Source organism: Taeniopygia guttata, chromosome 5 (genome assembly GCF_048771995.1).
Source record: "Taeniopygia guttata chromosome 5, bTaeGut7.mat, whole genome shotgun sequence".
NCBI lineage: Eukaryota > Metazoa > Chordata > Aves > Passeriformes > Estrildidae > Taeniopygia > Taeniopygia guttata.
Window position 1 is genome coordinate 1,488,200 of NC_133030.1, and position 12,179 is coordinate 1,500,378.

The 12,179-nt window shown below is 46.3% G+C and overlaps 1 protein-coding gene across 1 annotated transcript in view; it reads right to left on the reverse strand.

The window, feature by feature from the left end:
• Positions 1-10,404, reverse strand: part of LGR4 (leucine rich repeat containing G protein-coupled receptor 4) — a 72,498-nt gene extending 62,094 nt beyond the window's left edge. Inside the window, exon 1 of the mRNA XM_030273326.4 lies at positions 9,821-10,404. Within this exon, the coding sequence (XP_030129186.1) occupies positions 9,821-10,005 (185 nt within the window). The 5' untranslated portion in view covers positions 10,006-10,404. The remainder of the gene's footprint in view (positions 1-9,820) is intronic.
• Positions 10,405-12,179: the final 1,775 nt, after the last annotated feature.

The window sequence follows — 12,179 nt, forward strand, 5'->3', positions numbered from 1 at the left end:
GAATTTCTCCCATTTGTGCTATTAGACAAAAAAAATTATTTTGTGTAAGCACAATCACAGAGCAAGCAGTCCTACTCGTAAGTGGGATTCCAGATACATTATTGTTTTTATGCTAGCCTTTTTTGAATACATAGACTTGTTTTACTGGCATGATTACTCAGGAGAGTTGAAGAGTTTTAAGGAGGAAAAACCGGTCTTGCTGCAATACTGCAAAGTATTCTGCTGAAGAAGTAAACAACTGCCATTTATTATACCAAAAACAAAATAAATCCTTGCTTAACCCTTTTGAACATTTGAGATACTGTACGTTTTTGGTTTGAAAACTAGAGACCTGCCTTTGCAGTAAGCAGGTTACAGAAGAAGAATATGTAAACAAACTAGTTGAAATTTTTGAAAAACATGTCAAGCAAGAGCAAGTAAATTCTAAATAAATGACTGATCTGATATTGAAGAGATATAATGCCTCCAGTAAACACTTAACCATAGTAACACAGAGCCAGATTTGCCCTTGCAAAAGACATGGATTTTCTACACCCAGTAAGACTCACACTAGGTTCTGTAAAATATTAACAGTTTGGTCAATATTAGCCCATCCACTTGCACTGTGTTTTTTAAAAACCCAAATGTTAAAACCAACAGCAGTAAAAAATTACCAAAAGGCAGAAGCTTGTGCAGGCTCAAATCATTAGTAACTACATTCTCAGAGTAGGACTTTTTACAATGAACCATTTCCTCTTCTCTTCCCAGCTAATTCTAGGAAGACCACCAAGACCCCAAGAGGACACCCATCAAGGTGAGCATTTCATGTCTCAAGAGAGCAGCTACTTGAGTGAAACTGTAAATAAAGGAGGTGAACAAGAAATATGTAGGTTGCTGCTGACAATGGCTTTGCAAAATTCTCTTAAAGAATGTGTTACGTCTGGCAACCATCTTCCAAACACTGCAGGGCTCCCTTCAGTAGGTTAAAGGACTACGTATTTGCAGGAGCAGCTCACAGAACTGCTAAGAGCACTACTACAGAAATGTCCCCCAGTCTGGGAAAGCTTTCCCCTAGTTAAAAAAACCCAACATATTTCTAGGGCTTCTAACCATGGCACCTGAAAAAGATGACAGCCTCTTCACAGCTTCTACATGCATGAGTAAAGGTCAGACTCACCAGCTCTGCCACATGAAGAAAACCATGAATGTTTCCAGACAGAATGACTCACTGCACCAGAGAGAAGCCTGCACTCCAAAGTCACAGGTTTCAGTCTCTACACTCTTCCAGATGAACAAACTACCTCCGCTACTAATCTGGATCAGCATTTAGGAAACAGCAAGGACACTTCTCCAGTAAGAGTTATGGTTAAAATACCAATGAGACTAAGTTTTAAAAAGGACAGTCAGGATATCCCACAGATCAAACCCTAATAAGAAAGAAAGGACTGAGGCTATACACCACCGACTCCTTCTGACAGCACACAAGCAGCAAGCCTCCCCAAACATCCCTTCCTGACTTGCACCATCTCCTCCTCCAGCAACAGGAGCTAAGTGTCCTGCTTTCCTGACACAGCCCTAAAGCCCTGAGTGCAGGAAAAATAAATTCTCCCTTCACAAGCTAACACACTGCCACGTCCTGTTTGGACAGCAGGGAACCATGTTTGCGTTTTGTGCTCTGAAAGGGGAAGCAATGGGCACAGGAGACACCAACCCCCAGGTACATCCCAGCAGGACCCATATCTGCACTCATGTCTTCTTCATCTACTCAACACCACCACAAATACAACCACCACTACACCAAAATGGCTCAGAAAAAACACTGGATGGTATCACACACAAAAAAATGAACCACAGCTGTGGCATGCACGTTCTTCTCTCAGGATTTTTTCACAGAGGAGCACAGAGGAAAGAAAGAGAAAAAAATTTCTATTTCTACTCCTGTTTCTCCCATGTGGAATGTGTTTGGAGAATTGTTTGCCTGGAGTGAGTGCTTGATAGGATTCTGATGAGGATTATTTGAGCCTGATGGCCAATCCAATTCACCTGTGTCTGGACTCTGGCGAGAGGGTCACAAGTTGTGAGTTGGTTAGATATGGTAGTTAGAACACGTAGGTGTGTAGTTTTAGTATCTCCTTTAAATAGTATATTAATGTATTATAATATAGTTATAATAAAGAAACCATTCAGCCTTCTGAACTGGAGTCAGACATCATCATCTCTTCCCACCGGGTTCACCTGCATTTACACAGGCAGCCACAATAAACTGTACTGCATGACCTCTGCAATGCACTGCATTACTGCATTGCCAAACCTGCACTGTTCTACATCTAGGCTTCTTGTGCCTGGCAAAGCACAGCAGCTTCAGCGAGAGCATTCTGATGGCTCACGGCAAACCTTATGGCTGCCTCAGCAATTGGCCACAAAGCCTGAAGCCTCTGCCCTTCCAGCCCCACACATGGCTGTCAGGGATGGGATGAGACAGCCCACATGTTCTCACTGCCAGGGACACAGCTATGGAAAGCACAGCCCCCCTGCTCTCCCCACTGGGCACTGGGGGAGGCTATTAATCTGTAACCCTGCACATGTCAACAAGGTAACAGCAAAATTCCCCAGTCAAAACACATCCTCGGAGAGCAGCCTTACAAAATATACAACTGCATCTGCAGCGCTATTAAGCTAAATTAAACAGGTTTAGGCCTTCCCTGCTTACCTCTGAAATTGCACATTCACTTATGATTCACTACTAATCGTATGACTGTTTAAAAGTCCAGATGCATCTGATTATAAGTTTTAGGGTGAAAAAAGTCCTTGAAGACCAAACATTTTACCACTACTTGTTGAAGAGAGAAAAGGAGGAGGCACATCACTTGAAAAAGAAAAAGCCTTCATATTTTAGTAAGAAAATGTTTAAGTGATATTCTTATTCCCAAAATCAAATATATCCCTGACAGATGTTAGACCACAGTCCACCAGGGAATACCAACATCACCTGGTCAAAAATAGCCATCTGTATTTTTTTGAAACATGTTATCATATTGGCTGACATTATGCATAATGCCATAAGTAGGCTAGTACCTATTCAAATTCAACAGCAGTTTTCAGACACCAACTTTAAACTGTTATTTTTGAGATCACTACAGTCCTCTCTGCGGTTTTGTAAGAGATGTGTAATATCATTGTGCCTTCAAATTCTTGGTGAAGCTGAAATACAGATTTCCCTTATTCTTTCAGCAACAGGAGTATGTTTCTGGGAAGTGGAAAGTGCTGACCTTGTCATAATCTTGTAACAGTTAAATCATTCAAGAGTAAAATAAAATGGATTCTGCTGTGTCAAGTATGTACTTTAAAACAAATGACACACGATTTGAAAATACTGGAAACTTCCAACCCCAGTAAAACCACTGACAGGAACTTAGCACTTAAAAAAGGTAAAAAGTTCAACTCTTTTGCGGGTATATCACAGGCCATTTTTTTCATTGTTTAATTATACTTTCCAGGTACCCTTATATCTACTGTTTCCAACTTGGACATACCAGTTTTATTTGGAACAAAAGTGAATGAATCTGGGCCTGGTTCTGAAGAAAAGCTCTCAGACATACAGTGAGGACAGTATTTACACAGTAACACCAAGATCTTCCTGTTGTCTGTGTGAGCTCCTGTGACAACCATCACTGCACACAATTCCCCATCAATGACACCAGCTGGCCACCTCTCAGCAAAGATCAATCGCTACCTCTCCACTTCTTCTGCAGGGCAAGCTAGTGCTGGGAGTGCACTGAGAACCAACATCACATGACCAGAAATCTCCTTTCAGACCAAAGTTTAAGAACACCTTATCACAAACTGCAACAGGACCTGAAAGGCAGACAGGAAAAACTATGGAAGAGTATTTCTCTGTAGCAAAATCCTAGGTCATTGTTGAAGCATATGCTGAGTCTACCAGGTGGAGAGGGTGGCCAGGGACCTCTAGTCCATTAAATATGATTGATACCTCTGGAAGCAAAGGGCTTGTAGCATTTAAAACTCTGCTGCTTCCATTTATGAGTTTCTTCAAATAGCAACGGCTGCTTCTGCTCGTTCTACCTTTGTCTCCTATTTCTAGGATCATAGCTCTCCGATTCTTCCTTAAGCTATTTTTGACCTTCTGCTTCTTCCATAAAGAGACCCAAAACCACAGTTTGGCAGCACAGAGCTGCTGCCTGAAACACATTCACCCTTCACAGAGTCACTGCTGCCATGAAGTTTCATGCAGCCCTGCTGAAACAAACCAGCCCCATCCATCTCACTCCCTTGTTTGCAAAACAAGGAGCAGGAAAACCCGGGCAAATCCCCCAGAAGATAAACAGAACACCAGCTCCTACCCATTCCCAACAAGAGGCTCATCTTTAGGAACAAACTTTCAGGAAAGGCACAGGGGTGGCTGAGAGGAAGATCTGTGACATTCAGAGGTACTCCCAGAGCCCTACAGCGACCATGCTCTCTAAAATGTTATATGGGTGCTCAGCCCTTTGAAAATCTAGGCCAGTAATTTTCTCTGGGTAAATAAGAGCTTGTGTTCTGCAAAAATTGCTGGCTTAGATGTAGAGTACAAAACAAACAAAGATCCTTGCGGAGGAGGTTTTTTTAGTTTTGTTGTCGTCATATTACAGCTTCCATATTTTCCCTCTCAAGTAGATAGTTACTAGCAAATTCCTCTCAAGAACTGAAATGGTAATTATTTACTAGCATAAACTTGCTTACACTTTATTCCATGCTGCAGACTTATCTTAGTATTTATTCCCCAAAATCACTTACAAGCCTCTGCCAGTAAGCATCAAATAAGAAATTACTGATATAAGTGAGCTCTGTGTACAAAATAAATGCCAAATACTCGAGAAAATGTTGGGGGTTTTGGGGAGAGGGATAAATGGTGAAGAGGAAAACAAATTTGATACCAACAAAAACATGAAAAAGGCAAAAATATTTAACACTGAAACATCAGCAGCTTCACTTTGTGTACACTACCTAAAATAATGTAATTTTTTTACAAGATTGACAGATAAATTGCCACCTTAAAATGAAGATAAAGACTCTAATCATTGGGTGATAGATGCTGGAAAGATTGTTGCTGGAATCACTGAATGTTCACCAAACTGAAATACTCCTCCTGTCTGCAGGATTTCATGAGCCTGTACAAATGTAACATTTCTGGTAACTTACAGAAATATTCAAATTGAAATGACATGACCAGGTATTTCTAAAAGAAGTATGGGTTACTACTTGCCATCACATCACCAGTACGCAGTACAGGCAAGTGGAAAACTAAATGGTTTGCCTGAAAAACCATCAAATCTCTAATTAGACAAGGCTTTTCTACCTTGGAGATGGAGAACAGCCATCATGCTACATTTTCCACACTCAAGGTCACATCTGGACACCTTCACTTTTCACCATAACAACTCTACCAGACAGCATTAACAAAACTCAGCCAGGTCCTTACTTTACTTAGATATCTGACCATAGCAGTACACTAAATATCTCTATCTTTGCACCAGATGTATCAGAAGAATCCTCACACCTCCCTACTACATTTTATCACCATTCTATTAAAAAATAACAGTGACAGATAAAAATATTAAGAAATGGGCAAGCTCTGCTCATTCCAAAAAGAACCACATAATTTTGCCATTTATACACAGATAGAGCAAGGCACCTCACTCAATGGTGAGAGCATGTAGGTAGTTCCAGACTGCATGTATACCAAAATACAGACCAACAATTCTCTGTGATTGCTGAGGCAACCTGCAGTAAAAAACAAGTGAAAAAAAGATCTCAACTTCCACATCTCAGGCTCATAAAGCTAGTGCACAACAGCACACAGAAATACAGCACCATAAGGTTAAATGAGCAATAAAACCCAAAAAATCAAGATGGCCATTTCATCCTGAAGGTCTATCCCCTAGTCTAGGGCAGCCAGCGCTCCCAACCACCCCCCCCTCCCCCCCGGCCTTTCACACTCAAAGAAAGTAAAATTAAAGCAAGGGACCTTACCCTTCTTTCTTATGTGAAAACACACAAAAGAAGCACTAGAAGGAAAACTATCTGTGTTGTTTTCTTATTTTAAGTGCCTAAAATATAATAGTAGGCACTGAGAAGGGGCTATATTCCTCATGGTTGTCAGGCAACACCTCAGTCAGCTAGGCCCATGGAAGATCTCTCCAAAAGTAATTATTTAGAATTCCTTGCTTTTAATCTCCTGCACAAAACTCATACAAGTATTAAACCTTCCAAACTGGAATTTGAGTTCTGAAACTGACATCCACGAGAAGCACAAGCACACATATGCCTTACCACAATTTTCTCTCATTAGCATGAAGTTTCCTAGAACATGGCATGCAAAACATCATAGCAAAAATCAGGAACACACAGCATTGAAAAAAACCCAAACAAAACCCATTTTTATATTCGAGCACAGGCACCACACACACATTTTGGAAAGATGGCAGAGCCATGAACCAACACCACAGGAGACTTTGTACATCTGCTCCTTATTACTCTTCAGTGCAACCTTTTATAACCTTCATCTTACATGCATTGCACCTGTGTGCCCTCCTGTTACTACTCAGCACACCTGGGCACTCCATGGCTCGTTACCTTCAGCACTGCTCACCTGTCCTGTGCAGCTGCATCCACTGGGGATTGGCCACAGCCCCACTCCCAACCACCAAGAGCTGTGTGCCTACAACATGCACAGACTACAGTTATTTTGCAACCAAGCAAAACTGAACCTTCATAAACAGAACTGGCAGATGGTAATTAAGAGTTACATAAGCACTCACCTAAATTATACAAACAGTCGCCTACAGTAAAAGTATCAAGCAATTATCCTTGGTCATGTCATCCCAACCCTCTCTGAGTTCGTCCCCATCTGTCCCATCCCCTCAGCAAGTTCTGATCTGGTGCTATCACCAGTCTTTTCTGAGCACTTGCCCATCTCCCAGTAATCTCTTCACTGAGCTGATTGTAGCTGGACAGCTTTATTCAAATTCCACCTCTCAAAGTTCACCAATGACTCAAAAGCAGTGACCAGATGCTCCATCTTTTCGAGCTGCTCAGTGCGATAGAACTTACCTCAAGAGCCATCATATAAACCCCCCGTTATCAAACTAGCCCATCTCTCCCTGCTTTCAAACCACCACAGTAAGCAAGAAACAGCAGGGGATCAGTCAAGAGCTGAATAAACAGAAACAAGGAATGTGAAAGGTATTCTGTAAGGATATGCCTTTAAGGCTCTACGGAAACTTCTGCCTGACCATTAATGACAGCACCTGAGAAGTTAGGCTAAATGATTAGACTAAATGCAAAGAAATTAAGATTTCAGGAAAACAGAACTGGTAAAAATTTAAACCAGGCTCCTTCCATAATTCTCAACAGCCTTGGAATTCATTCACTGCCAACTTTAATTGTGAGCAACTCTTCTTCAGTTGTTCTCTCATGGCCAAAGCAAAAATCTGGGCATACCCTTGCTTTACTATCACAAAACATCACTTGTAACACTCTCTCAGCCATCCCTGTGCTACAGGCTCTCTGCTGCCATGGCTATAATCAAAAACTAGCCCAGTAGCAATGCTGAGGGGCTTTCCTGACACCATTAAAGTGCCTGACATAGAGCACAGAGAAGTTTTCTTCTCTTCACATGGTGCTTAGCCATGAGACAAACATGTCACATAGGAGTGTGATTTTAATTTTGCGTCCTCTTCTTCCACAGTAACCAACTGAGCATCTCTGGCAAAACCATTGTCCAGTTTCAAGCAGGTCAGAAGTGAGTTTTTATTGCCTCCAAAACTGTCTTCTACATACCCTAAACTTCTAGTGTTCTCACTACAAGAGAGACTGGTTAAGCTCCAAAGTACCAAGAAGTCATCAATTCTTTTTCCTTCTGTAAATAAGGAAGCAGGAACTACACACAAACAGGGATCAAGAGTATCCTCCACTGCCACAACACCAGATAGATTCTTCTCAAGTTCAAGAAAGGTTCTTCTCAAGTTTAAAGAGCATAAAATCAAAGCTACAAAAACTCATTCCAAAGCACATTTAAATGTGTGCAGGCCTCCACTCACTTTTGCCATATGTGTCACATTGGCTGTGAAATTTACCCGCACAGTAAGGAGAAACTTACAATTGGCAGTATGAAATTTACCTGCACACTGAGGAGAAACTTACACACTGAAACTCTTTCGAAGTTTAATCTCTAACAGGTGTTGGCTATGGCAACTTGTGCCCCTTAGACAACTTATGTCATGTTGCAGACACTCAGGGATGTACCAATCCATTTTATAAGACAGCCAGACAATGCAGGAGCCATAAAATCTTATGCTTAAATGCAGCTTTTACCAGAGAGACTCCAAGCACTTTATTAATTTGGGTAACTTCTCTGTTCTATCTGTGAAGAGAAGACTGTTAAGCAGTAATTCCAAGGGCTCGTGATGACAGCGTCGAATTCCCTCCCCCAAACACTCAGAAACCACCATTTCTGCCACAGGAAAAACACCAGAAAGTGAGGTTCCCCCCTAACACCTTATCAGCACAAAAAAAGGATCAAAATATTTAAGCACAGATAACAAATGAAACCAGATGCAACTTCTACTATTCATCAAGAACTACACAAGAAAAAAGGCCCAGTAATCTTTCTCCACCCAGCCTGAACAATTAAAAGAAACAATCCAAATACGTAGGAGAAATTGGAAACCTCTCCAGTAAACTATTAATCAGACTCCCCCTGCATATTAAGTGTAGGCAAAGACAAAGAAAAAAAGTGCAGTTTTCTTAGGCATACACCACTGCTGTATTCTGACAAAAGAGCAATTCAGTACCGATCTGAAACGACGCACCATCGTTTGCCGCAGTGTGCTGTGTTGTATGTTGTAAACACGGCAAAGCTTTAGTAATACCAGACTTGACCACTGGCCCATACTAGACCTCGCTCCACCCTGTGAAATCTGCGCTGAGCAGTAGGGCAAGACTGACAGGTTTTATTGTGAAACTTAACAGGTTTGCGGGTTAGCAAAGCTACCGTATTGAAAACTGCAAATCCCTCCTCGGTCATGTCTCCACAGAACCTTGCTCATTCCTCACCTAAAATTTTATTATTAAAGTTACCAAAACGCCACACAAGACCTACCAGCTTCTGCCTGCTTTACAACATTATCATAGAAAACGGGAAAAAATGTTTTAAGAGTTTATGTTTTTCTTCATTTACGAGCAAAACTCGACAAACCTTCGATGTTTGGTTATACTGTTTTTTTATAAGGTTCCCCTGTACTTTACCATAGTGAAGATTTTGTAAAAGCGAAGGCTCTGTATTTAACCAGGGTTACGCGTTCTTCGGACCGAAAATGCCTTAACTTTCGTGAGGAAACTGACTAGCAATGGCAACCGGCTTCTAGAGAAGAGCCAGGAGGAAGGCGATTCAGGGCGAGGGCGCACGCTGAGACACACGCGCGAGGGCAGCAGCTCCCCCAAGGCTCAGGACGGCACCGGCATCGACTCGGCCCCACCGAACCTCCTTCACCGCCACAGGGTCTGAGCGGCTTCCTCCGAGCCCGTAACCCCCCAGGGTCGGTCCCTTCGGGGTCGGCCGGCTCCCGTCCGCCGTCCGGGGCCCCGGAGTGCGGCCCCGGGCCCTGCCGAGCTCACCTGCCCCGGCGGCGCCGGGCCCTGCGCGCGGCCCGAGGCCGCACCGCGGGCTCGGCCCCGTTAGAGTCGCACCACAACAACCAGACGCAGTTGTCGCGGTACCCGCCGCCGGTCCCTCCCCGCCGCGGCTACCTGCCCGCCCGGCCCGGCCCACGCCCCGACTCACAGGGCGTGCGTGAAGGCGCTGAGTCCCGGCGGCACGGCCGCGAGCCCCCGTCCGGAGCAGTCCACGCCGCGGTCGCCGTCGCAGCTGCAAGGGGCCGGGCAGGGCGGGGGGGACGCCCCCCCGCTGTGTCCGGCCCAGCTCCCCAGGCCCCAGGCGACGAGGCCAAGCAGAGCGAGGCACCGCATCGCCGACCCCGCCGGCCGCCCAGCCCCCCGGCCCGGCCTGCGGCTCTACGCTGGCGCCCTCCGCCTACCGAGCCTGGCCGGCTGCCGGGAAAACGTATAAAAACCCAAGAGAAACAACAGCGACCAAAAAAAAAAAAAAAAAAAAAAAAAAAAAAATCAAAATAAAGGGGCTCCTCCGTCCGGCGCGGCTACGGGGGCGCCTCAGAGGGAAGCCAGCCCTCCGCCGCCCGCCTGCCCCGTGCACAGCCTGCACCGCTGCTGGCCACCGCTCATCTCAGCTACGCAGGCAGCGCTCGGGGGAGCCCGTGGCAGTGCCGGAGGCGGTCTCGGTGCCGGGCCGTGCCCCGCTGGCTCGGCGGCCTCGACTCCGCCGGCGCCCCTCCGCAGCTCGCTCCTGCGACCACGGTGGCTCCGCGCCCAGGGCAGAGGTGCGTATGCTAATGAGACAGCCGCACCCGCACTCCCATTGGAGCGGAGCTGGTGCGGGGCGGGGATTATGCAAAACAGGGCCGGGCCGCAACCAACGGGCGCAAGGGGCGAGGCCGGAGCGGCAGTCCCGTCCTCCCTCCCTGCGGCCACCGCCCCCCGGGCCGGGACCCCCAGGCCCCGTCGGGGCCGCGGAAAGCCGAGCGAGCAGGCCGGGAGCGCGGCCAGGCCGGCCGGGAACGCGGGCAGCGCCGCGTCCCTGGCCTCGGGACACCATTGCCAGCCGCGGCAGGAGCGGGCGAGCGCCTCGGCCCGCAGCCCCTCGCAGCCGGCGGGCAGCGGCCCCAGGCAGGCCCAAACAATGCACGGCAGGAAATCAAGCCGCCCCGTTCGGGCTCCGGGACTGGAGGATTCCAGCCGGCGTGGCCCACCCAGCCCCTGGGGCACGGGCGGGGGCCATGCCCTCCTCCTGGCCCAGGGACACGAAAGCACTTCTCACCCCTGTTCCCAAAGCTGCAGTGACTGCAGCACAAGCTCTCCTCGAAACCGGTTTGCTTTGAAAGAACGCTTTCCTTCCCACACAAAACACTGCGTGGTAGCTGGCTGTTATACAACTCGCACATCGCAACCAAACCTGCGCCAGTCTGGGTCCTTTTCTCCTAAATACCTTAAAAAGAGCACAAAACAAAAGGGAAACCTTGTCTGTCCTTGTCGTGTGTGCCCGCCATCATCTGACTTGTTTTTTTAATGCTTTCTTTTGGACCCTTCTACCCTGCAGGACAACCAGGAGTAAGCCTGCTGCATTAGCTTTGCTCATTCATGTACCACACAATCGCCACGAATCACTGGTTTTCTCCCAAAGTTACCCTAAACCAGGACAGGAGGTCACAGCAGCCCTTGGGTAACCAGCTGGCACCTCTCACTGCTGGCCCAGACCCCAAAAGAGGCTCTGAGCCAACAGCCCTGGCTGAAGAAAACCCAGCAGAGTCACGGGCTCCTGTGCTGGTGCCCAGCCACACCACCTATTTTCCATGTTGGGTTGGATGCTCTGAGCCTACCCAGGAGCTGCCAGCCCAGCTGCACTGCCAGCTATGCAGGTGTCTGTGCAGCCCAGCCTAAAGCCCACAGAGCCTATGCCAGAGCAGAGCAGGTAGGCAAGGACCCTGAGGAGAGAAGACAGGACTCTGCAGATTCAATGTGAATCAAGAAAAAGCCATTTATTGTGCTTCTAAACGTTGTTTATATTTACTTCTTACCTTGGTCTACACAGCCACACATTGATTTGTTGCTCCACTTTGTCCATGCATCTCTGGATTGGTAGCTCTGCTTTGTCCACAAGGCAAGCATGCATCTTTTTCTTAATCTAACTGGTAGATGCTGTGTCATTTTACTCATGTTGACACCCCTGTGTCTGTCAGCAACTTTTCTGCTTCTTCTTTCTTCTCACAACATCAGCTTTTTATCCCCAAAGGTGACCTCATTCTTTAGTTCCAGAAGTTCAGCTGGTTCATTCAGTCCATACCCATTTTCCTGTAGCTATGAACCCACAACAGCCTTCTGTCCATTCTGCAGGTCGTTGACAGAACCACAGACGGGTCAGTGGCTGACAGCCTGCCTCTGCCACAGCAGAAATGGTATGAACCACACCACCCTGTACACACAGAGCTCTGCCACCTTCCCTAAAGCCAGGAGCAGGTCTACAGTGGTAACTGAACCCTTAATCCAAAGGAAAAGCAACTGTCCAAGGG